The 27,897-nt window shown below is 39.5% G+C and overlaps 1 protein-coding gene across 4 annotated transcripts in view; it reads right to left on the bottom strand.

Annotated features, from left to right (window-relative positions):
- The window catches only part of LOC126266917 (uncharacterized), a 174,928-nt gene that overhangs the window by 12,957 nt on the left and 134,074 nt on the right, over positions 1 to 27,897 (bottom strand). For all 4 annotated transcript variants that reach the window (XM_049971602.1, XM_049971603.1, XM_049971604.1 and 1 more), the window contains exons 10-11: positions 22,546 to 22,743; positions 21,900 to 22,184 (exon numbers count right to left, since the gene is read on the bottom strand). In XM_049971602.1, coding sequence (XP_049827559.1) covers positions 21,900 to 22,184; positions 22,546 to 22,743 — 483 coding nt within the window. The remainder of the gene's footprint in view (positions 1 to 21,899; positions 22,185 to 22,545; positions 22,744 to 27,897) is intronic.

Consider the following 27,897-nt stretch of genomic DNA (forward strand, 5'->3'; position numbering starts at 1 on the left):
TATCTGTGCACCGTTCAGTCTTCCGACCAACTTTGTTGTATGGGAGCGAAAGCTGGGTGGATTCAGGTTACCTTATCAATAAGGTTGAGGTTACGGATATGAAAGTAGCTAGGATTATTGCAGGTACTAGTAGATGGGAACAATGGCAGGAGGGTGTCCACAATGAGGAAATCAAAGAAAAACTGGGAATGAACTCTGTAGATGTGGCAGTCAGGGCGAACAGGCTTATATGGTGGGGTCATGTTACACGCATGGGAGAAACAAGGTTACCCAAGAGACTCATGGGTTCTGCAGTAGAGGGTAGGAGGAGTCGGGGCAAACCAAGGAGAAGGTACCTGGATTCGGTTAAGAATGATTTTGAAGTAATAGGTTTAACATCAGAAGAGGCACCATTGTTAGCACTGCATAGGGGATCATGGGGGAATTTTATAAGGGGGCTATGCTCCAGACTGAACGCTGAAAGGCATAATCAGTCTTAAATGATGATGATGAACAATGAATGTATACATGAAAAATCAAAACAAAAATTTGTAAGTGAACTAGTGTTAAGTGATACAGTCAATTACAACAAAAGTATGCCTAACCTGACTATGTACATGACAAAAACAAACACACCAGAAATTACAGGTGTTACTCATCATTATTGAAGAATGTTATCTGTACTGGTATCCTTGAAGGTGTCTATATAAGAAAAAGATTCATTTCTGTTTCCTCATAATCCTCTGTGTTGTTCCAGAGAATAAATCTTCACTGCAATCCAGAGTATTTGAAATACAGCACATCTGGAATTAATTTATAATCATTGGTTCTTAAATGCTCTTCCAGGCAGCCGAAAACCAGTGTGCAATAATGTTAGGTGCAGCACACTTAATTTTATCCTGTTGGAATCAGTTTATTGTTGGGTTTGCAAAACACTTTTTTCATACTGTTCCTGAATGTAATCTTGGAAAGATTTATGTATACTGATGTGCAGGGGTTACAACACAGAAGTCATTCCTCCAGGAATAACAACAAGGTCACTGGCTGGGTTATGGATCTTCTTTTTTAATGTCATCAGTGAGATGTCCACAAAACGCATCAAGACAAAGCACTGACGACAATGGTGGCTGATCAGAGGCAGCAAGGGAGGACAGGACTCCTAACTTTTCCATGGAGATTGAAGTGGAATTAACAGTAGTTGTAGATGTAGTAGTAATTACTTCTACAGTAAACCTTTATGCACCTTTGTCAACAAGTGCAAAATACATTCGCTTGTGTTATTCCTTCTAAAACTCCAGCACTAGAGAGCAAGTCAAAGTGTGAAACCTTAGCCCCAACCTAAGGCAGAAGGCACAAAGCATATGTTGAAGAGGCCAGGCTGCTGAACAACACTTTACAGCAAACACTGGTATTTCTGCCCGAACTCCACTGGAGCTGGCGGTCATGTGTGCATAAGGTGTGCTTGCTTGTGAGTATGAACGGCATGTGTGTCTCTTGTGCTGAGGAAAACTGTGTCTGAAAGCTTAATGTGTATGTCTTAATTGTATCTGATCACAGCTTCGTATGTCTTCTTTACAGTAAGTAGTAATCTATCTTTTCCTACACTGTTGACATTCCTACATAAAGTTTCCATCATTTGGCAAACTGATGAAAATGAGACACTGCAATGAAGTGAAAGCTAACAGAAACATCATGAATATTCTGACAGACATCACAATTCTTTTGTGTAAGCAGGCACTAGATTTCAGATGTCATGATTAGACAAAAAACCGTGTGAATCCTGGCAATTTTAGAGCCATTTTTTAACATGTGTTCAACAGAAACACAGGTCCAAGAGCACTCTGGAATAAAATTGGCTATTTCTACTAGGGACTTTCAAAAGCTATACAGAATGAACTGATTAAATGTATAAATGAGCAGCTTTGTGAGTACATACATTTAAGTTTGCACAGAATCTCATTTTATGCCAGCATTGTGGATGAAGCAATGAACATTTCAGGCAAGTGACAATGTTTTATTGTTGAAGACTAGTGGACTCCATCGGTGACATTAAAGAACATTTTTTGGCTTTCATGATCCTAGACAAGCTAGAACTGCTGCTGCTGAAATAACTGACAGTTCAGACTAATGCAGTGACTACAAGAGACGCCTCTAGTTTCAAATATATCCTCCTAGACTGAGTTTTTTTTCCATCTGTTATTCAAAAGATATTTTTAAAGACTGAACTGCTTTTCAATATTCTTCAGGAACAATGCTTCTCAGAAGACATTGCTTACAGGAAAAATTTATGAAACGAAGGTAAGTAGATTGACTTTTTAAATTCCATAACACTCTCTACTAATTCACACTCTGAAGCTTCCATGAACAGAGCTAAAATGATGAATGAATACAATGGCAATCCATTGCTTTCAGAATACAAACATGTGTACTTCAAGGTGTTGAGTATTATCATAACACAACTGGAAAAAAATCTGATATTATGATAAAACGCTCGTCCCTAAATTATGAGATGCCACTCGGTTCACCAGTTATTGTCAACATTTGCCTGTAGATAGCTTGGCTTCATTATTACAAATATATAGTGCGTCCTTCAGTTAATCCAGTTGCATGTAGGACTGAAGGCTGTATTTTGTTCCCAGCATAAAGTAACATTTCACTCTGTCAGTTTGTGAAATGCTAACAAAAGAAAGACTAAAAATGAAACAGACCAAATTCCTCCAACGTTTTCAAACTATTTTGTCTAACTGCTACCATTCCTGCAACAACTGTTGCAGTGGAAATGGTTTTTATTGTCTTAAATATGTAAAAACGTATTTGAGGAACAGTATGGTTCAGGATTGCTTATCAGCTCTCGATTTGTACCTCAACTAAAGAAGCCAGTACTGCAAACACTTGAAAGCCGATACACATGGCTTGACAATGTCATCAAAAGATTTGCAAAGGAGAAGGAATGTCGAGTTAAATTCGTTTAACAGTAACAACACTCAAATGCCCACCTGCCAGTTTGTTTATAAATAAAAGTGATTGTTGTCATTATCGTCCTTGTCATCGTCATCATTAATAGTAGAAATTTATTATTACTGTTGTTGTTAGTAGGTGGTGGTGGTGGTGTCTCTTCCTCATCAGTCGCGTAATTATGTGACATATGAATTCTCAAAATCCAGCACAATTTGTCATACTGTTGTACGGCATCATAATGATACGCCCGCCCATTTCATAAAGCGTTCAAACCTATCCATGGCCAGCCTAAAACTCTTGCCTTGGTATATTAACAATTGCAGCCACCTCTTTTCTTTGTTTTTATATTCTCACTAGTCACTAGTTGCCTACTCTTCTTCCTTTCAAAGACTAATTCCAAAACTTTTACTTCAACTTCAGGATGTTTTCCTTTCCTAGGGCCAGTGAATTTCTTTCTACTTGTGATAGTTGTAAATAATTCCAATTTCTGTTTCTTCCATAAGTGAATGCTTCTGTCAGCTACACTGAACTCTCACCCCGATCTCTTCTTACTGTATCTTTCAACATAAAAAATTACTTTTCACTCTAAAGTAGCATCATGTGATTATGTTCTTCACTTGCTTTCAATTTCATGACTACCTAATGCAAACAAACAACACAGTCATAGGCCAAGAATAATACACCAAAGTTGACAAATACAATAATACATTATGAAGTTCACAACAATATCTAAATTTCAGTCATGTTGAAGGTGACTGACAGATTCAAGTTTGTACTCTAATGTAATGTGCCATCAAATGTTACACACACTCCAATTTTGAATACTGCAATGGTAACAAAAAGTGCATACAGCAGAGTCTCGATACTTCGAGGTGAATGGGACCGGAAAACCCTCGAACTATCAAAAACTCTTACTACCAAAATTTAAATGGGAAAAAGAAGTATTATGATACTGTAAGTAATACAGGTCAAAATATGAACTTCATTAAAATAAAAGTATTTACACATGCATTTGCATTGGCAAAATAACAATAATTATTTATTTAGACAAGTAATACTGAAGTGTCTTGTTTGGCAAAGCTGCAACGTCTCCTCACGGCAATGTCACGCCACCATCTCAGGAGCAGTAGGTCTTTGTCTGGCTTACTTTCCTGCAGAATTTTCCTCCACGACTTAGAAATTGTGTGCGACTTTATTTCGCTCCAAGATTCGCTAATCCAGTACACGACGTCCTTCAAAGTCACTTTCTTCAAAGCTTCTGCAATGCTTTCGTCATCTTCAGAATGCAAGATTGACTGTAGCAATCGCCGTCTACACTTTTTTTTTTTTTTTTTTTAGACGTTCCAGAACGCCCTGATCCATGGGCTGAATGAGACAGGTAACGGTTGGTGGGAAAAACAAGGACCGGATATCGTTGCACTGCAGTTTTCCTTCACTTGGATGTGAGGACGCATTATCCATGAGCAAAATTGCTTTGTATGGCAGTCCCCTTTCTTTTAAAAATTCTTGCAGTCAGGTACAAATGAGTTAAAAAACCAGTTCTTGAAGATTTCCTGATTCATCCAGGCATTATTCTGGTGTGTATAGACAACCGGAAGGTCTGAGATGGATACATTCTTAAATGCTCTTGGCTCGACAGACTTCCCAATCACAACTAGTTTTAGTTTGTGGTTTCCAGTTGCATTTGAAGCTGCCATAACTGTGAGTCGCTCTTTGCTTTTTTTGTGGCCAGGAGCACTTTTTCTTCACAAGAAGCAAGTGTTCTCCCTGGTAACATTTTAAAATTTAGCCCAGTTTTGTCACAGTTATATATTTGTTCATTAGACAAATTTTCGTCAGTTATGATTTTTTCAAACTCGACGATAAATTTTGAAACGGCCTGAGCGTCACCAGAGAATTTTTCTCCACATACATCTTGTTGCACACTCCATACCTCTTCTTTCACTTGTTGAGCCAGCCCACACTAGCGGCAAAATTGTCATCTCCTTCCTGCAGCTGGTTTCTGAAAAAACAAAGCTTTTTCTTGCAAGATTGGGCCAGAAATCAGAGCACCCTTCTACCTCTGTTGGGTAAACCACATGAACAATGCCTCACTTGTTTTTTTTTGAAGTCTGACTTCTTTATACTACTTCGACTGAGAGATTCATGTGAACATTTCTGTGAAGAAAACTGTTCCAATTTAAGTTGGTTTCTTCGCCAGTCACCAGCAGTAACTTCACGAACACCATATTCGAGAGCAAGTTTTTTTTTTTTTTATTGTTTCTCCTTTGTCAAGTCATGTTAGTGCTTCTAATTTTAGATGCAAAGGCCCGAATTTCCTCTTTTTTGTTACAGCATTCATCTTTGTAAGGTGTACAACGGAACAAAGTCAACAAACAAAACGAAACACAACACTGTACAGTACAGGTACTGGGAACTACAGCAGCCCATGAACTCCCCAGTTTTGATCGGTAGCAGCCGGCAGTAGTCGGGGTATTGCGTGCCATACTGACAACAGATGTTCATGCAACAGGGCAGCGAGCTAATCGTCGATGTTTATTGCATTGATGTCTGCTTTGTCACTGAGCTGTACTCTCCCTAGCTATATTTTACAATGATGTTTTCATTATTTATCATCTCAGTAAAAAAAGAAAGTAGATCATTGCAACCTTTTTTTTTATTTTTTTATTTTTTTTTAAGAGGCTCCTATTATTGGAAACTCAAAGTATCGAAACTCAACTGTTCAACTGTATTAGATTAGCATAAATATGGTATTCAGTAAAACCACAGTATTACAAACAAAATTTTGTTAGTATAGTTTCACACATCCCAAGCACCCACACCTAAATGTCTCTGAAGACCTTTCTACATACCTCATACCACTTTACAGGCATTTAATGCCAATGATATACTCTTTAAATGCCTGTAAAGTGGTATGACGTATGTAGAAAGATCTTCAGAGACATAATATACTCTTGTTGACTGGAATACTCTCTTCCAAATTCTAAAGGTGGCAGGGGTAAAATACAGAGAGCAAGAGGCTATTTACAATTTGTACAGAAACCAGATGGCAGTTATAATAGTCGAGAGACATGAAAGGGAAGCAGTGGTTGGGAAGGGAGTGAGACAGGGTTATAGACTCTCCCCAATGTTATTCAATCTGTATCTTGAGCAAGCAGTAAAGGAAACAAAAGAAAAATTCAGAGTAGGTATTAAAATCCATGGAGTAGAAACAAAAACTTTGAGGTTCGCTGATGACATTGTAAGTCTGTCAGAGACAGCAAAGGACTTGGAAGAGCAGTTGAACAGAATGGACATTGTCTTGAAAGGAGGATATAAGATGAACATCAACAAAAGCAAATCAAGGATAATGGAATGTAGCCGAATTAAGTCAGGTGATGCTGAGGGAATTAGATTAGGAAGTGAGACACTTAAAGTAGTAAAGGAGTTTTTCTATTTGGGGATCAAAATAACTGATGATGGTCAAAGTAGAGAAGATATAAAATGTAGACTGGCAATGGCAAGGAACATTTCTGAAGAAGAGAAATTTGTTAACATCGAGTATAGATTTAAGTGTCAGGAAGTCGTTTCTGAAAGTATTTGTATGGAGTGTAGCCATGTATGGAAGTGACACATGGACGATAAATAGTTTGGACAGGAAGAGAATAGAAGCTTTTGAAATGTGGTGCTACAGAAGAATGCTGAAGATTAGCTGGGTAGGTCACATAACTAATGAAGAGGTACTGAATGGAATAAGGGAGGAGATGAATTTGTGGCACAACTTGACTAGAAGAAGGGACGGTTGGTAGGACATGTTCTGAGGCATCAAGGGATCACCAATTTAGTATTAGAGGGCAGTGTGGAGGGTAAAAATTGTAGAGGGAGACCTAGAGATGAATACACTAAACAGATTCAGAAGGATGTAGGTTGTAGTAGGTACTAGGAGATGATGAAACTTGCACAGGATAGGGTAGCATGGAGAGCTGCATCAAACCAGTCTCAGGACTGAAGACCACAACAACAATGATATACTCTTGTCTAAGCCTTCTTTTGCTCTTCACTGCAGTGGTTATGACCAACCATATGTTTCGTGTAGTCTCACAGCTGTTTGCATAACTCCCCCCTCCTCATTTTTGTTTCTTTTTCTATAAAATTAAGAATTAATGACATCACAGAAAGGATCAAGTATGTGAACAAAGTTATGTGGAGTAAATAATTTACAAGTGCTACAGGTAAAGTGACAGTAGTAAGAAAACTGAAAGATTTCTGGCAAATATTAAAAATGCACGTGTTGTATGTTGTTACTGTATGATGATGAATGATGATTATGATTTTAGGTGAGGGGCACTAAACATCAGGGTCATCAATGCGCTGAAGAAAAGTGTCATGGGTGGGATTGAAGGCTGTCCCCAGATGCACAGCAGTTTATAAAGCATTGAAGTCTACCTGGCTTCCCCAGTAATTTAGAGGTGCGGCCTGACAGTTCACAAAATGTCACCACTCTTATAACACTGGAATTAGTATCCATGAGGCTGGTGGGCAGATCTCCATTGAGACTGAGGTCTGGCCTGATATCAGTACATAAGAGACATGGTGCCAAAATATGCTGAACTGAATGTGGCACACCGCATGTCTGAAGTGCAGCATGATAAGCAGAACCTCCTTCCAGCGGTTAGGCTGACATGAAGCCTATGTGGTCAAACTGAGCAACTGCAGTTCTTTTTCTATCACCTTCAACCTTTCAGGAATCATTTCCCTGTATCCTCATGTGGCCAGGTACCCAAGAGATCACCTCCTTGCCATGGTGTGGGAGCCACTGTGAAGAGCCATGAATAAATCAAATGGTCTACTGGATACATTTGGTGAAGTGTGTTTAGTGCACTAAGCGAGTTGTAACAGACAAGAAATTTTGTACCATGATGTCCGTAAATCCTCTCCAATGTCATCATAATGCTATACAACCCCGCACCATAATTTGTAAATTGTTCCTACAGAAGATGCACTCTGAAAACTCTTTCAGGGGAAGCAGCGGAACAACCAAGGACTTTCTGTTGCTGAGATTCATCTGTATAAATAATGATGAAACTGTGGAAGAAAACAAAGTTGTAAAAACATAATCTGGAGTACAAGTTTTCTTGTACCGCGTCAAGCTTAAAATCACTTTGGGCCTCTGAAGACACCAAAGTGGCAATGCGTTCCTTCCCTGGCTGTGTATCCAGAGGTCTTGATAGATCCAGATCCTTTAGACAGTGAGCAGCACGTATCCCAAATGGGCTGGTCACAAGGGGTCAATTCCTAAATAGCTGTTCGAAGTTAGGTTGGACCACTGCACTAAATGCCATTGACTGATGCAATGCTGAGATTTTCAGTGCCTGTCAAGCCAAAAGGATACATCACCAAATCCAGAGTGGTGGCTCACCAGCCTCTGCGCACAGACTCCGAACTGGGTTGGTTAGAAAGGCTCCAGTCGATATCCAAATGCCCTCATGGCGGGCAGCATCTAACATCTTGAGGTAGGAAATATGAGCTGTTTGATAGACCATGCTGACTGAACAAATGCCCTATAAAACTGCAGGAGGCACGACCTGTCAACTCCCCACAATTTTACACTAAGGCATTTCAAAATATTCAATGAGTGGAAGCCCTTTTTTCATAACCCGTTCAGGTGTGGGAACCAAGTTTATTTTTAGTCAAATAATAAACATAAAATATTGCCCCCATTGTGAGCACTGGCTGGTTAAAACTTCAACAAGCACCATTGAAATTGACACATTTAGGTTTTTTTTTTATGAGAACCAAAAACCAGTTGTCTTTGTCCAGTTTTCCAGCCTCCTGATGGTCAGCTGTAGCTGCTTTGTCGTAATTGTAAGATTAGAAGAGGAGTGGAAGATTGCAAACTCCTTCACAAACAAGGAGCATTCAACAGGGCTCCTGACTGTGAAGGAAATGCCACTGATAGTGAGGGCAAACAATGTGACATTGAGTATACTGCCTTGGGAGACCCCATTCTCTTAAACATAGCAGCCAGACAAGGCATCACCAATACGGTATTGAAAGAGCTGCTCCTCGAGAAAGGATTGGATAAGAAGTGGCAGACATCCATATAGTCCCCATTCATGAAGCTGCGAAAGATGATGTACCTCCAAGTAGTGTCAATGGTAGTGGCTCAGGTGACCTCAGTATTTGAGCAACCAGATGAGATGGTAGCTGACCATGTGTTCAGGAGTCTTACCCAGGCAACTGATAAGGGCTACACTCATGTAACTGTTATGGACATTCTGGTTTCCAAAATAGAATTAGTATTTTCTCCTTCCAAATCATGGAGTACTATGTATCAAAACAGATCTGACTGAAACAAGTCAGGAGCCGTCCTTTTACTTCAGGTCACATATGATGCAGCATGGCATAAAAAATCTCATCAGGTCCTGGAGAAGTGTGTCTGGCAGCAGACAGAACTGATTTCAGTTCCCACATGGAGAATGGAAGGTTGCAGACTTCCTCGTTGTGTGAGAAGAAATGGAGCTTCCTCATCTCCACAGTCGTATGGAAAACCTGAAATGCAGGAGCTTGTATGGATGACGCAATTACTGTTAAAAAAAATTGTTCAGCTAAAACCTGAGCCATGTCTTTAGGGGCATCCACCAAGTCCCCATTTCTTGACAAGGCCAAGAGGAGATGTGTACTGCCCTTGCTGAAGTCGTCCTTATCGATTCCCACACTCGTGCAGTGGAAGTGGGCAGATTACTGGAAGTTGCAAATTCCTTCCTGGAATTCCTCTTTGTTCTTTTATCACTTGCCTCGCATGTCCTATTGCACATCAGAAGGCATGAAGGTTTTCTGTAGTTGGATGGTGTTTGAAGTTCAATAGAGCTGTTCGTCTGGCTCTAATTGCCAATTGACAGTCATCATTCCACCACGCTACAGGTCATAGCACATGGAGAAAAGGAAAAAGTTGATAGCTCTTACATGCCTTTAAAAAATACCATTTGTTGGTATACACAGACCTGTGAAACGTGAATTCTAGAGCAAAAACATTCAAATTGTATTTCAGTGAATCGTAGAAAGTATCATACACAAATTGAAAAATTATGCTGCAGAATTTATCCAGAAAGAGATTATTATACACACATATAGTAGGCTTTGTAACTTAGTTGGTGTTAATGCCGATGAGCTTTATTTTTCCTTTCTTTCTTTTTCTTCCACTGCATTTGTTGATATAATCTTATTTCAGCAAGCATCCACTCTGTACACATCAACTGTTTTACCAGAACATGAATCAAGACAGATTCAAAGTACTTTGTAGATTACTTAATTTTGTAAACAATGAGAAACTGCATGGCATCAAGGGAGTAAAAGACTTATCAAGTTGGTCTCTGTCATTCAGCACTTATGTAAAGCATTTAAAAATTTATTCAACCTGGGAAAAACTTTTCTGTTGATGGACGTATTATATTATGGAAATGGAAAGGACGGCTCGCAATAAAAACCAACTTACTCCTAAAAGGAGCAAAGTTCAGAATAAAGTCTTATGAGATCTGTAAATCATCCATAAGATATTAGTACCAATTTATGATTTATATAGGACATTTCACAGAGATTTATTTGTGTTGATACTCCAAAAACCACTCAATAGTAGAAAAGCTTGTCAAGCCTCTTATGAACTTTAGCAATATACTCTCTGGATGGACAACAACTATAACAGAATATATTTACACAGAGGTATGGATTAACTGGCAAGCTCTGGATAAGAATAATGTACCTGATGTTGAAAAGTGCGAGACCCTAGAAAGGAGAATTCATAGCTTATAGCTCACAGGCCATAATGGCGATGAAATGGATGGACAAGAAACAAGTGGCCTTTATTTCAACATTCTATAACTATGCAGTTGCCGCAGCAACTAAAATGAGCAATGAAATAAGAAAGCCTTAAACAATTCCAAAATACAATTGTTTTACAGGCAGTGTATATCTGAAGAACCATGAAACTACAGCCTTTTCTCATGGAAAGGAAAGAAAGGTGTAAGGTGGTATATGTAAATGTTTAGATGGCTGATAAATATTTCAGTGCACAATGCTTTTATTGTTTATGAATTTATTGTTTATGAATCCAGCAACAAGGCAGAGGAAAACATACATGTATATTTCAGGTTACTTCTCATGCCAGAACAGCTGGAATTCAATTGAAGCCTTAAAAACCTGCTGTGCCTTATGGCTCAAATTAAAGCATTTCACTGAGAAGATTCCACCCACAGAGAAGAGTAGTTAGCCAATAAAGAGATGCCCAATATGCTGCAGAATGACAGGAATTAAAAGGCAACATTATTGTGATGCGGAAACTGCGGTGTAGCACTTTGTATTGAAAACTGTTTCAAAGCATACCACACTGAAAATTAGGTAACAATTTATTGATAACAATTACTTTTCTACAAAATAATTCTTGCAATAGAGGAATTTAAATAAAATGCTGCACTCATGTACCAACCAGCCACATTGGCTAGGCACACATGCGTAAACTACCAGGGAGAAATAAACACACATGAATGTAGCTCATGGACCTATCAAAAGGGACCACTATAATGATGTTCTTGTTCACATCCTACACTAAAAAGCCAAATAAACTGCACCATCTGCCTAATGTCGTGTAGGGCTCCCGCGAGCACACAAAAGTGCTGCAACATGACATGGTATGGACTCAACTAATGCCTGAAGTAGTGCTGGAGGGAACTGACACTATGAATCCTGCAGGGCTCTCCATAAATCCACAATAGTACGAGGGGGGTGGAGATCCCTTCTGAACAGCACGTTACAAGGCATCCCAGATATGCTCAATAAAGTTAAAGTCTGGGGAGTCTGGTGGCCAGTGGAAGTGTTTAAAATGAGAAGAGCCACTCAGTAGCATTTATTGACATGTGGGGTGTCACATTGTCCTGCTGGAATTGCCCTAGCCCATTGGAATGCATAGAGTGCATGACTGGATGCAGGTGATCAGACAGGATGCTTACATAAGTGACACCTGGCAGAATCGTATCTAGACGTATTGGGAGTACCATATCAGTCCTCTGCTGATGTCCAGGATCCATGGATTCATGAGGTTGTCTCCATACTTTTATACATCCATCCACTTGATACATTTGAAACGAGATTCGCCCAACCAGGTGAGATGTTTCCAGTCATCAACAGTCCAATGTCTGGTTTGACGGGCCCAGGCAATGTGCAAAGCTGTGTGTCGTGCAGTCATCAAGGGTACACTAGAGGGCCTTCAGCTCCAAAAGCCCATATTGATGGAGTTTCATTGAATGGTCTGTACGTTGACACTTGTTGATGGTCCAGCATTGAAAACTGCAGAAATCTGTGGAAGGATTGCATTTCTGTCACTCTGAACTATCCTCTTCAGTAGTCATTGGTCGCGTTCTTGCAGAATCTTTTGCAGGGATTTGATGTTTACCGGGTTCCTGATATGGTACACTCGTGAAACGGTCATATGGGAAAATCACCACTTCATCGCTACCTCGAAGATGCTGTGTCCCGTCGCTGGTCCGCCAACTATAACACCACATTCAAACTCACTTAAACCTCGTTAGCTGTCCATTGTAGCAGCAGTAACTGATCTAACTACTGCACCAGACACTTGTTGTCTTGTATAGGTGTTGCCAACCGTAGCACCGTATTCTGCCTGTTTATATATCTCTGTATTTAAATATGTATGCCTATACCAGTTTCTTTGGCATTTCAGTTTATATGTAAATGACCTGGAGGATGATGTCAGAAATTCCTTCAGACTCTTGTGAATGATGCTATTGTGTATCACAAAGTCTCAGTGCCATAAAATTGAAGCAAAATGCAGGAATATCCTTAGAGGATCAATGCTTCATGCTGGGACTTGCAACTTCACTTAAAATAAGAATAGATATAAATTAAGCATACTGTGCATAAAATGGTTCATAAGATCCCTCACTGTTCAGTTACATTAATACTAATCAATAACTGGAAACACTGGTAACTGTAATATCTAGGACAGGAGTGTCTGAACTGCAGCCTGTGGGACAAAGCAAGTATTGATGCAGCCCAAGACATGAGTATCTACAACACGATCATGAGGAGGGAGGGGCGGAACATTTACATACGAGGGTAATCCCAAAAGTAAGGTCTCCTATTTTTTATAAGTACATAGAGCTGTTTATTTCTACAATGGTTTATATCAGTTTACAGCTTCAACATTTAGCTATTTTTTGACATAATCACCATTTCTGACAATGCATTTTTGTAGATGCTGTGGCAGTTTTTGTATGCCCATGTCTTAACAGCTCACCACCATGTTGTTCAGAAAGTTACGAACCTCTTGTTGCACCTCGTCATGGGAGCTGAGTCGCTGGGACCACAATTAACACTGACAGGTGCTATGAGACTGAAAAAACTCAAACGGGCATTTCAGAACCAGAGAAGAGGAATGTTGTGCAATGGCCTCCCTGACAACACTTGCCCACACATCGCTCGGCAAACCTTTGCTCCCCTGCAACAGTTTCAGAGGAACATAATCACCCACCCACCCTATAGTCCTATAGTCCTAACTTGGCGCCCGGTGACTATCAACTGTTCCCTAGGTGAAAAAGAGCATTTGTTCGGAAAGCGATTCAGCTCTGATGACGAGGTGAAAGAAGAGGTTAATAACTTTCTTAACAGCATGGCGGCGAGTTGGTATGACATGGGCACACAAAAACTGCCACAGCATCTACAAAAATACATCGACAGAAGTGGTGATTATTTCGAAAAATAGCTAAATGTTCAAGCTGTAAACTGATGTAAACCATTGCAGAAATAAACAGGTCTATGTACCTATACAAAAAATAGGAGACCTTACTTTTGGGATTACCCTTGTATAATTCTGTTGATGTAAAGTTCTGGTAAACTGAATAGATTCAATTTGAACCCCCTGCCAAACGATGCTATTCTCTCATTTGTCCTGGCCCAACCCAAGGAATGGACACATGATGACCTAATAGTGGCTACTTGGAATGTACTGAGTCTTAATTGAGTAGGGGCTCTCAGGAACTTGAAAGAATAACTTAGATACTACCAAACAGTTATAGCACTATTGTAGTAGGAGATTAGCGAAAGTAAACCTGCATATTGGATTCTGGTGACTACACAATGTTTTGCAGCAGCAGTGGTACAGCCAGGCATGGAACTGGTTTCCTATTAAACAGGGCACACAAGTCAGATATCGAATTCTGAGGCCATAATGGTAGGATACGGACACTGGGAATAAAAATGAAATTCTTCAATACGATACTGATTTGGCATATGCTCCAACAGGGGAAGTGGATGATGAGGCCAAAGACTTTTTATACACAGCTTGAAGGCACAAATGATGCAATACTATAGCAGAAAATAATGTGAATGTGATTTAGGAGATATGAAAGCCAGCGTGGGAAGAGAAACAGTTTTAACCCAAATGTGAGAATACAGTCTACATGAAGAGTGTAATGGCAAAAAATTACAGCTGATCAGCTAGTTGATTTTGCTGTACACAAAAACCTCAACATGAGTAGTGCTATATTCCCATTAAAAAAAAAATAGTCAAAGGGCCATGGAAATCTCCAGACAGGGACACAGTCAACCAGTCAACAATCATGTGCTTATTCAAAAAAGGTATGGTTCAGACACTGAAGGGGTGGGGAGGGGGGGGGGGCGATGGTGAAGGGGGTTGTGCTGATTTGGACCACTATATGGTGGAGGTCAAGTATAAGCAGAGGATAGTAACAAAAATCTATAACCATGTACAAAGGAATAGGCAGAATTCCAAAGAGAAATAAATGAAACGACTAGAGCAATTGCCCCTAAAGCAGAAACTAGTGCCAGACTGCAGTGATATCTAAGGGAAAGAACAATGCATCACATGACAGAATCAACGCTGGAATTGGAAAAAAAGATAGTAAGACGGAATGTGTGGTATGATGATGACTGTGAAAAGGGTATTGAGGGACAGGATAGCACAAGGCGAAAAGGCTCCAGACAAAATTATGAAAAAATGAGATGCAAAGCAGAAACTATTTGCAGAAGGAAAAAAAAAGAGATTTTGAGAAAAGCAAACTGAAAGACACTGAGGAATGTAGAAGTGACGAGTATTTTAGAAGAAGTTTTAACTGAATCCATACATATTAAAAGTGTGTGTAAGTATGTTCCACATCTCCTCCTCAATCACTGCATCAGTTTCAAACAAACTTGGTACACATATTATTTACTATCTTGAAAGAACAACTCTGAGGTTACGAACCACCTACCTCTCAAAGAAGTGGTGACGTGCATGACAAAGAAGCAACGCTTACTATATGCAAAAAGCCAGACCATATTCGTCCAGTATCTGAGAATAAGAGCACTCTGACATGCAACAAACTCTGCACATAATTTCAAAACTAGTATCATTTCCTCCCTGACACCTCCACCAAAATGATGAAAAGAATCGCTTATTAAATTTTTGCTGTCCATGCCGTAAAACTGCTGCATGAGGCATCATGTTTTGATTTATTACTTCTTTACTACTACCTCTACTTGCAAGACATTTCACAGACAGTATCCAAACAATCCATAGGCTGTACTTGCAAAATTATATTATCGCCAATACACAGTTCATAAAATAAGTCATAAACATTGAGCTGCATGAAAACAAAAGTGCAGGGCAAAATTCGCAAGAGATATGGGTGAAATCTATGAACGAATACAAGTGGTATGTGTCAACTATACGTAAAATATATGTGACCTGTGCAAACATAGGCAATGGCATGAGTGAAATGCTCCTCCTCAACTTCTGGATTGATTTCAACCACACATTACTTACTATTTGGAGAGAAATACTGTGGGAGTAAGAACATGCAACAACCTATTGGGGTGGAGGTGATAACAGAGTGAGAAGGGAGGTAGGAGGAGATGGACAGAGACTGGAAAGAGGGAACATGGGGAGAGATTGGACGTTGGAGGTGATGGACAGAGATTGAGGGTGGAGGAGACAGACAGAGGGGTGAGGAGGAGATGGTCTAATAGAAGGTTGGAATAAATACATATCCAGGCAATGACAAGTACTCAGCCAATAAAAGAGATAAATAAGGGATGACAGTCTCTGACAATGATAAGGAAGGACAAAAGAAGAAAGCTGAGTGGAGATAAAACTAAGATCATAACAAGATGGGAAGAATACTTTAAACAGCTATTGAAATCTGGAAAGATCGAAGAATATGGAAAAGAGGAACAGGTGGAACAAGTTGCTTTCAATGATGAAGAAGAGGAACCAACGTTGAATGAAGTGATTGTAGCTGTAAAGGAGATGAGGAACTACAGTGCTGTGGTGGAAGATATTTTCAAGTATGGATGTATAGCTCTATTTCAAGAAAACCCATGAACTGACTCAGAAAATTTGGAACAGAGAAAAAATGTCAACAAACTGACACACATCTATTATAATACCAATACATAACAAGGGTGTCAGAGCAATATGCAGTAACCATGGAGCAATAACACTGGTGAATGATGCCTACAAAATACTTGCTAGGGAACTGAACAAGATATTCGAACCACATACAGAAGCCATGGCTGGGGAATACTAGGAAAGACTAAGGAAGGAACGAGCAACAACAGATCAGATGTTCACCCTTAGACTAATAATGGAAAAAGTTTACTAGTTTAATATAATGTTGTATCAATTGTATGCAGATTTTAAAGCAGATTATGGCAGTATCAATAGGAAATGTTTTTTCAAGGCATCGTGGGAGCTGGAGATACAACCACAGCTAATTAGACTCATGAAAGTGACCTTACGCAACACCAGCAGCAAAATACAAGCTCATAGCAAGTATTCCAGTAATTTTACAATCTTTCAGGGATTTAAGCAAGGAGACTACATATAATTGATATTATTTAACGGCAGCTCGTTGTCTTGTTGTTACACTGCTGATTCTCGATCATGGGGGCCCATGTTCATTTCCTGGCTGGGTCAGGGATTTTCTCCACTCAGGACTGGCAGAGTGTAGTGACATCAACAACACCCAAGTTGTCAAAGTGGTGTAAATATTTTCGATGTGGCAACCCAGAGCACAGCACTGCAGACAATACAGCCATGCTCAGGAGAAACAGAGAACATCTTCTGGGAAACTGTATAGCTTTTGAACACGAAGCATCTCTACTTAGCTTTGTCATAAGTAAGGAGAAAATGGCCAAGTGCCAGTAGGACCCTCGCACTGAGGGCCCCATAAAAATGTAGATAGTTCATCTATCCTGGGAATTAAGAATTATGAACAATTTTGCATGTTATAGATATTGATACCGGCAAGATATTGGTCCTGGGAATTCCATGACCAAAATCTCTATGGTATTTCCTGAGGCTAAACCACACAAACAAAAAGAAGCGAGCAGGAGACTTCAGGTTATCTATGTAGAGAGAGAAGATCAATAAAATATTTCTATTTCCTTACTAAAACATGACTACAATTTACATTTTATGTTTGCATGTAGTAATGTTTTTGTATTATGTTTTTGATGAATGATGAATGCAATGTAAGTTGTAATGACAAAAATATATTTTTTCATGTGGTATAATTATAATTTAAGAATATTCAGATTTTTTCCTTACTTGTAATGTGGAACCTTGCTTCTTGCCAAATTTCATGAGTCTAGGTCAACAGGATGTACCCTATAAGTTTTAATGAAACATGGCGAGTTTGCAAGTATCAAAATATGTGACATATGTGGGTGTATCTTTTGATTACATTCATTCTGAACCATAAATGTTTTACACTGTCAGGGGCTGTAGACCTTAGTGTGTTATATAAATCTGAACTTGATTCACGTACCCACTCCTGACAAAATGAGGCCTTAACAGACTGACAGACAAAAAAATTGACAAAAAATATTTTTACATGTGATGTAATTGCAAATTAACAATTTTTGCAGTTTTTCCTGCACTTTTACTGTGAAACCTAGGTTCTTGACAAATTTCACGACTCTAGCATAATGGGAAATATCCTACAGATTTTGATAAGTTCATTTGATAGTATGGGAGATAAATGCCCGTATGGTTTTATTGCACTGACTCTGAAGCTTAAATGTTTTATACCACCAAGAAACTGTAGCCCTTAGTATGCACATAGCAAGTACAAGAGAAAGTGTGCTGACTCCCAGCACTTTAACCCAGGTAGCATACGACAGTTGGCGTGCTCACGAACTATGGGCAGCACTTTCACTTGAGACTCAAGTTGACATGATGTTGCCATATCAGAAGGTGTGTGTTGGTTGTGTCTGTGCTTATTTTAAGTATTTGTTTAAAGTGTTGTGAGTGAATGTTGCAGAGTTAAAGGCTGTGGTAATAAAGTGGTGTTACGAGTTATAGTTACTCGTATTTAAAGAAGAAGAAGAACAACAAAAATGCCCACTTTTTTCCAGCATGCACATCTGGCTACAGAGAAAGAAAGGGTAACATTTTTTTAGGCCTCAAAAAAACAAAGTAGACTATTTCAAATGTGTGAGCGCAATACCTTGGAAAGACAGATCTGACTCAGAAATATTTTGTGTTCTATTCACATTTCAGTGAGGAACTTGTCACAAAAGCATGCTTGTTTGTCACTGAAAATAAACAAGTTAAAATTCCAAGAACAAAGGTGGCCTCTAAAACTAGGAATGATTCCTCATTTATTTCCCAATTTACTGAAAATATTACTCAAAAGAAAATCATTAGTAAAACTCTGACAAGATAGACGCTGTGGCAAAGAAAACATTGAACAAGAAGTTATGATGTCACAGTGTTTCTTCTCTCAAAGAAAATTTACATAACAAAAGAAACTGGAAGTTGTGCAATTACACAATAAATTAAAGAAAAGGGCATGCCACAATAAATCTTCTGCAAACACAGCTCTCAGATGAAAAGCTTAAGACAGCTCAGTCAAATCTACTACATCATTCTAAATTCAGTGAGAAACAGAAAAACACAGAAGACATTGTGATAAAGAATTTCCAATTGAAAAGCAGTAAGGGGATGTGGTATGAAAGTGAGTTTCTTTTGGACAGTGTGCTCTTAAAAATAATGTCAGCCAAAGCACACAGACATTGGTCAACCGTGGATTGTTGCAACTCCCTTCCAAAACACATTTATGAAATTTAGTAAAGGCTCTCAAACGCTCATATGAAATCAATTTACATGTGATGGAAGCAATTAAGAATTATTTTGGGGGAAGAACAAGATGAAAACAAATGCTTAGGTGTGGCGATTTTTTTATGAAGTTATAAGTTCCAACAAGAACTGCATTTCAGCGACACTTTGTTCAAAGTTGACGGTTTTATCAATTTAGGGGAATATACTCCAGACAACTGTAAGAATAAACTTTCAAATCATGCTCTAGTGTTTAAATTTGTTCTGTCATTGCATAACCGTTGCTGAGTATGCTAATCGCAATGTAACTCTTGGTGACATTATTTCGCAGATATTGATTCAAGCAATTATGCAGCTACAGTAAGCCAGAACAATAATTAATGTATTCACTTCTGATGGTGACCTATCTAATAAAAAAATCTGACAATGTCAAGCTATTCATATAATAAAACAAAGATTCCAAGACTTACCAAGCGGGAAAGCAGACATGTGTCTGCTTGTGTCTGTGTATGTGCGGATGGGTGTGTGTGTGTGTGTGTGTGTGTGTGTGTGTGTGTGTGTGTGTGTGTGCACGAGTGTACACCTGTCCTTTTTCCCCCTAAGGGAAGTCTTTCCGCTCCCAAGATCGGAATGACTCCTTACCCTCTCCCTTAAAACCCACAGCCTTTCGTCTTTCCCTCTTTCCTGAAGAAGCAACCGTCGGTTGCAAAAGCTAGAAATTCTGCGTGTGTGGTTGTGTGTTTTATTTATTGTACCTATCTACTGGCGCTTTCCCGCTTGGTAAGTCTTGGAATCTTTGTTTTTAATATATTTTTCCCATGTGGAAGTTTCTTTCTATTTTATTTATTCATATAATAAAATGCATAAGAAATAATTTTTGTTATAAAGCAGAGTTACTTTTCAATGATGAAGGCAGTAAATCAACAGAATCATTCACTGGATGTACAAACAACTTAGGGAATGAACGTAACTCCTTGTTTTCTAAGGGTGCTTCATGCAGAAACTCTGAGGCTCACAATATGTTATTGAAATGGAGAAGCACTCTTGTAGACAGAAGAAACAACTTTGCTTCTGAAAGAACTCTCCAGTTGCTAAGAGCAAGCCCTGAAAGTACATCCAGAATATCTGAATACTTGTGAGAAAGAAGTTTCAGCTATGTCCTGACAGCAAAATTTAATCAGTATACAACTGAACATCATTTGGTAAGGTCTCTGAATTGCAATGATCATCCATCAGTAGTAGACTTTCTGAGCTTGTACATGTTACAGTGTGTTTACATTCCTGTTGAACTTTCATTATCTTCCAGGAGAAACAGAGAACATAAAGGTCAGTTTTCTTTGACTTCATATGTAAGCTATATGCGAATGTTAACTAGAGATTTGCAGCAAGGGAACAAAGACAGAGTTCTGGAACTGGAAGACATAATTTAAAAACTGCTGTGTGTCCATATACAGTATGTGATCAAAAGTATCCGGACACCACCAAAAACATATGTTTTTAATATTAGGTGCATTGTGCTGCCAACTACTGACAGGTACTCCATATCAGCGACCTCAGTAGTCATTAGACATCTTGAGAGAGCAGAATGGGGTGATCCGTGGAACTCTCGGACTTCAAATGTGGTCAGGTGATTGGGTGTCACTTGTGTCATATATCTGTACCCGAGATTTACACGCTCGTAAACATCCCTAGGTCCACTATTTCCAATGTGATAGTGAAGTGGAAACATGAGGGGACCAATACAGCACAAAAGCTTACAGGCCGACCTCCTCTGTTGATTGACAGAGATTGCCTACAGTTTAAGAGAGTTGTAGTGTGTAATAGGCAGACATCTACCCAAACCACCAAACAGGAATGGCAAACTGCATCAGGATCCACCGCAAGTACTATAACAATTAGGCGGGAGATGAGAATTACGACCATTACAGAACTGCATGAACTCAGTATCTACTGTGGTTGATGGATTTTTATCAAGGCACAAAGGTTATAGTGGTTGGGACATGTGCACGGAATGGAAGAACAGCTAGTAACAAAGAAGGTAAACTATTTGCAAAGCCAGAGGGTAGCTGCTCAGTGGGGAGACCAAGACTGCAATGGCTGGAAGATGTACAGACAGATCTGAGAAGATGATGAGTGCAGATCTGGAGAAGGCTGACAAAGTCTAGAGATGATTGGAAGAGAAAGATAGTGAACAGGGTGCGGGCCCCTCACAGGCTACAGCACCAGAAAATAAGTAGAAGAAGCGAGAAGAGGAGACTTCACTTGTCTTCCTTGTTCTTCATTACATGACAAGTACTACGAGTTTCACAATGTCCCTTTTTATTTACAGACTGTCCGGCATGATGTGAAGTAGAAATGTATACAGAGGGTCCCATTTCTCAGTCCCTTGACATGTTAAGGATACAGTTCTAAAACATACAGCACTTTGTTTTTTGATGAGCTTTCACATCTATGTTCACTTTCTTCTCTGGACACAATCTTAAACACATTCTACCATATTGGGAAAAGGACAGATTGCTACTCACCATAAATATGACCTGTTGAGTTCCAGACAGGCACATTAAAAGACTATTCAGCATTATAGGTTTCAGCCAAAGTCTTCTTTAGCAAAGAAAAAAAACTCTCTCTCATCTTGTACAAACTACAGACACAACACATTCTCTATCTTATCTGTTCAGCATTAAGCACGCTCATGTTGTCACAACATTCAAATTACTGTCTCTACTGTCCTACCTCATTACTCTAAAAATATGTATTTGAAAACAAAATTTAGTGTTTCAGTTTTAATATTTTCTTTTCTTTACGTGTAATAACTACTTTCTGATGAGTATGCTATATGTAGTAGTTTTACCTCTTGCGTTTTAACTTCTCCATTTTTATGTGCAACAGAACCCGATTGATGCTGTCGCTGCTGATGTGACTGCTGCCCAGGCATCTGCTGCTGCGGTTGTTGTTGCTGCTGCTGCTGCTGCTGTTGCTGTTGTTGCTGCTGCTGCTTGCGTGATGTATTACTGCTATCTGCACGCAAAGTTGAGACTCTTCCACCTGATGCAGTTCGTCTAGCTTGCTGGGTCATAGCCAATTTAACCTGTCTTAAGTCCAGACTGCGTGATCCTGAACTGCTTGCAGAGCTGTGCTGTAACATACATATTAAAAATCTGGTGTATACACAAGGTTAATTATGGTGAGTTTTCCCTAGGACAAAACATAGTTGTTCCAACAATCCTGCAAAATAACAGTTTTCCAACCCCATTTTAAAAGAGAGCAGCAACATCAACAATGATATTAATAAGCTTCTGTATACAGATCACAAATGCAATTTGCAGATGCTGAGATAACTTCTTTGGCCACAAAGACTAAACACACCACCTGCTGGACATGTGGATTATTTAATACCTTTTAACTCAAAACCCAAAACAATGCTGTCCTGGTATCTGAATGTCAAAGATGTCAAAAAATATGCAGTAGTACTCTACCAAAGTAAAACACAAACTTACCCTCGCAGAAAGGCTGACATGACGTGACCTGTGTGCTTCATCACTTGGCATCAATACGAGACAAGCGGCTTCCTGAATCCTACGCTGCAGCTCAGGTTCCATAAGTAACCAAGAGGGGCTTCGGGCAGCACGGGGGGCCTGCCGCACTAGGCTGACTTCCACCCTTTTTTGTAATCGTTCTAACAGCTCCAAAAAGCACTATAACAACAAAAATCATCATACTACACTTAACCAAAATTTGATGATCTGCAGATGTGTTTTGCAGAAATATCTTATTTTGACAATATTTTATTTTTAATACTGCGAAAAAAGGGGGGACGGTGGGAGAGGGTGAGAAACTGCGCAATGACACCAAATAACACTCATTCAAATACTATATATATGTGCTAAACATAAACTGAGAACACTGTTTTCTATTTTGCATTCAGGGACCAGCAGCATGGAATTGCTGACCAATAAGGGGTGCGGCAGCCGCTATACCAGACCAGTAGCTGAAGAAGACTGCACCAAGCCACACCAGAGTGTGCACAGATACTACTGAAAGATTAGTTGAACCAAAGGAAAACTGAATCTATGACACTAATAAATTATGAGACAGAATTTCTGGGATCTACTTACCTTCACGAGACGAAATGTAAAGTAGTGCCGATACACACACAAAAGAAGAATTGACTCATTGCCTAGTTTTCAGAGCTAATAGCTCTTGGAGGTTGAAGAAGAATATAATAATTCCAATCCCAAAGAAAGCAGGTGCTGAGATGTGTGAAAATTACCGAACTATCAGTTTAATAAGTCACAGCTGCAAAATACTAACACGAATTCTTTTCAGACAAATGGAAAAACTGGTAGATGCGGACCTCCGGGAGGATCAGTTTGGATTCCATAGAAATGTTGGAACACGTGAGGCAATACTGACCTTACGACTTATCTTAGAAGAAAGTTTAAGAAAAGGCAAACCCACATTTCTAGCATTTGTAGACTTGGAGAAAGCTTTTGACAATGTTGACTGGAATACTCTCTTTCAAATTCTGAAGGTGGCAGGGGTAAAATACAGGGAGCAAGAGGCTATTTACAATTTGTACAGAAACCAGATGGCAGTCATAAGTCGAGGGGCATGAAAGGGAAGCAGTGGTTGGGAAAGGAGTGAGACAGGGTTGTAGCCTCTCCCCGATGTTATTTAATCTGTATAGTGAGCAAGCAGTAAAGGAAACAAAAGAAAAATTCAGAGTAGGTATTAAAATTCATGGAGAAGAAGTAAAAACTTTGAGGTTCGCCGATGACATTGTAATTCTGTCAGAGACAGCAAAGGACCTGGAAGAGCAGTTGAATGGAATGGACAGTGTCTTGAAAGGAGGATATAAGATGAACATCAACAAAAGCAAAACGAGGATACTGGAATGTAGTCAAATTAAATCGGGTGATGCTGAGGGAATTAGATTAGGAAATGAGACACTTAAAGTAGTAAAGGAGTTTTGCTATTCAGGAAGTAAAATAACAGATGATGGTCGAGGTAGAGAGGATATAAAATGTAGACTGGCAATGGCAACGAAAGCGTTTCTGAAGAAGAGAAATTTGTTAACATCGAGTATAGATTTATGTATCAGGAAGTCATTTCTGAAAGTATTTGTATGGGGTGTAGCCATGTATGGAAGTGAAACATGGACGATAAATAGTTTGGACAAGAAGAGAATAGAAGCTTTCGAAATGTGGTGCTACAGAAGAATGCTGAAGATAAGGTGGATAGATCACATAACTAATGAGGAGGTGCTGAATAGGATTGGGGAGAAGAGAAATTTGTGGCACAATTTGACTAGAAGAAGGAATCGGTTGGTAGTACATGTTTTGAGGCATCAAGGGATCACAAATTTAGCATTGGAGGGCAGTGTGGAGGGTAAAAATCGTAGAGGGAGACCAAGAGATGAATACACTAAGCAGATTCAGAAGGATGTAGGTTGCAGTAGGTACTGGGAGATGAAGCTTGCAAAGGACAGAGTAGCGTGGAGGGCTGCATCAAACCAGTCTCAGGACTGAAGACCACAACAACAACAACAACAACAGGTCACTCAGACCCGAGAATGAGAGATGCCCAACTAAAAGATTCACACAGTTTCCTTGATGCAGAAGACACAGCATAAAGAAAAATATTTGTAATGGTTTCTTTTGATGCTCCTTTTCTACAGCATCTGTCTTGATGTGCTGAAGTCCCAAAATTTATTATGGGTATTCTGAAGAGGTCTTTGGTCATCGAGACTACCGTACTACCTGTCAAGTAGAAATTGTCCCAAATATATGTTTGAAAATCTCTTTATTATTTGCGGTTTTCAATTATTTGTGTATCTCTTCCCTCATATTACCATGACTGATTGAGAACATACTGTATTTAATCTATCCACTAGCTCTCTGTTGATGCTGACCATCTTTCCAGTGAAAACTCACAGTTAACTATTTCAAAATAGTATGTATAGTTGCCATTTTCGTTTTCTCCATACATCCCTTACAGTTTGCTACTTCTCTTCACTTGTGCTACAAATAATTAGTTTTGCAATATGTAATGCATATCTTTCTTTCTTTCCTTTGTACTACTGAGGAGTGGGTCTGGCAGAAAAACACTCGTTGTCTACACACCTTTGTCTTTCACATGGAGAATCACAATGGAACATTACCTCATTTTGGTTAAACTTATGAAGCTCCATAGTGTTCAAACCAATGTACAGAGTGTAATCCATGTAAATTTATGCCCCCCCCCCCCTCTCTCTCTCTCTCTCTCTCTCTCTCTCTCTCTCTCTCTCTCTCTCTCTCGCCCCCCCCCCCCTCCCCCTTCACCCCAATATCCCACTCCCTCTCTGGATTTTCGCACATTAAAGAACCTTCTTCAGATTTATTCAATGGGAATAAATTAATTAAAATTGTTATTTCCAAGAAATAAACGAATGATGAAAATATACTGGTGAAGTTTTTTAATCGAGTGATACCCAACACATCAGCACTATAAGTAACTATATATTTGCTGTTAATTTTTACTGGTTATCCTGAAAAAATGAAGGAAGTAAGGAAGGGAGATTATAGTATAATACACAGAGGTGACAGAAATCATGGGATAGCAATATGCAAATACACAGATGGTGACAGAATCATGTACAAGAGGTACAGGTGGACAGTGCATTGGCAGAGCTGTCATCTGTGCTCAGATGATTCATGTGAAGAAGTTTCCAATGTGACTTTGGGCGCAAGAAGGAATTAATAGATTTTGAATGTGGAATGGTAGTTGGAGCTAGAGGCATGGGACGTTACATTTCTGTACTAATTAGGGGATTCAATAATCTGAGTTCCACAGTGTCAAGATTATGCCAAGAATGCCAAAATTCAAGTGTTACCTCTACCCACAGACAATGCAGCAGCTGACACAGCCTTCACTTATCAACCGACAGCAACGGCATTTGTGTAAATTTGTCATTGCCAACAGACGCGTATACTGCATGAAATAACCACAGAAATCAATATGAGATCTGTTAGGATACTGCAACAAAATGTGGCATTAATGGGCTATGGCAGAAGACGAAAATGCGGGTGCCTTTGCCAACAGCACAACCTCGCCTGCAGCACCTCTCCTGGACCCATGGCCATATCTGTTTGGTCCCAGGTGACTGGAAAACCATGGCCTTGTCAGATGAATCCCAATTTCAGTTGGTAAGAGTTGACTGTACGGTTCGAGTGTGGTGCAGATGCCATGAAGCCATGCTAACAACAAGGCACTGTGCATGCTGATGGTGGCTCCATAATGGTGTGAGTGAGTTCACAAGGAATAGACAGGGTCATCTGGTCCAACTGAACTTCTTGGAGACCATTTGCAGCCATTCATGGACTTCATGTTCCAAACCAATGTTTGAATTTTTATGGATAACAATGTGCCATGTCACAGCCACCCAGATCAAAGACTGATTGTTGGGGACTGAATCAGATAAGATTTGAAAACGTAAATCAAATCTCGCTCAATGCAGTCCCCAACAATCAGTCTTTCCTTCTCATACCATATGGTAAGCCTCCCTTGACCCGCATTTCTGGGCGACTTTCCTGAAATCTCCCCCTTTTCCTAGACCTCTCCAGTCCTTTTCCTTCACCCCTCTTCCTTCCCCTTCAACCCTTCTGCCTGAAGGGGGAGCCACTGGATCCGAATACTTGCCAATTACCACCGTCTTTTCTGTGTGTGTTCTGCTGCTGTAGATTTTTTTATCTATCCAATTAAATAATTTTGTCAATAATTGATTGTTTTCATTGATAAATGAGTTAAAAAGGTTTACTCACCTTTGTGACTTGTAGCATGATCAAGTCTGCAACACTGCATGTAGCATACAAAAAAATCCCCTCAATGGCTAAGTGCAACTGACTGTAGGTAAACTTCACAATACATTGCAAATGTAATTACAACAACTGTCAGTTCAATTGCATGAGTTCACTAAACAACATTGACTGTCAAGTCAGCCCCGGATGATCTATAACCATGTGGGTGAAAGCTGCTCTTCTATTTCCCAAGTAGGCTTCTGTCCATTGTAATCTGGTCATTGGCGGATTGTGATTGGCCAACAACTGGCGAGTCTCTGGCTCTCGCACTGGCACCAGCTTGCAACTTTGCGCCTGGCTGTCTTGTTCGGATGACACAGCGAATATAAAATGTAGACTGGCAATGGTAAGAGAAGCATTTCTGAATAAGAGAAACTTGTTAACATCGAATACAGATTTAAGTGTTTGCAATTTTTTTTTTCAGTAGGTTTTTGTCTGGAGAGTAGCGATGTATGGAAATGAAACATGGATGATATATAGTTTAGAAAAAAAGAGGATTGCAGCTTTTCAAATGTGGTGCTACAGAAGAATGCTGAAGATTAGATGGGTCGATAATGTAACTAATGAGGAAATATTGAATAAAATTATTGAAGCAAGAAATTTGTGACATAACTTGACCAAAAGAAGGGATTGATTGATTGGACACATTCTGAGACATGAAGGGATCACTAATTTAGTACTGGAGGGATGTGTGGGAGCTAAGAATCTCAGAGGGGAACCAAGAGATGAATACAGTACGCAGATTTAGAAGGCTGTAGGTTGCAGTAATTATTCGGAGATGAAGAGGTTCGCCTAGGACAGAGCAGTATGGAGAGCTACATCATCAAAACAGTCTTTGGACTGAAGACCACAACAACAACAATTCAGATTCCTGTACTGCCATAAATTAAAATATTGTCAACTCAATAAAATGCTCCAGTCCTATATTATGTCTAAGTTCACAATACAAATTGCACACAGTTTTACCTACGTTAATACAAGGCACCATATCCCACTTCCTTGCAGTCGCTTCCA

The sequence above is a fragment of the Schistocerca gregaria genome, chromosome 4 (assembly GCF_023897955.1).
Source record: "Schistocerca gregaria isolate iqSchGreg1 chromosome 4, iqSchGreg1.2, whole genome shotgun sequence".
Classification (NCBI taxonomy): domain Eukaryota; kingdom Metazoa; phylum Arthropoda; class Insecta; order Orthoptera; family Acrididae; genus Schistocerca; species Schistocerca gregaria.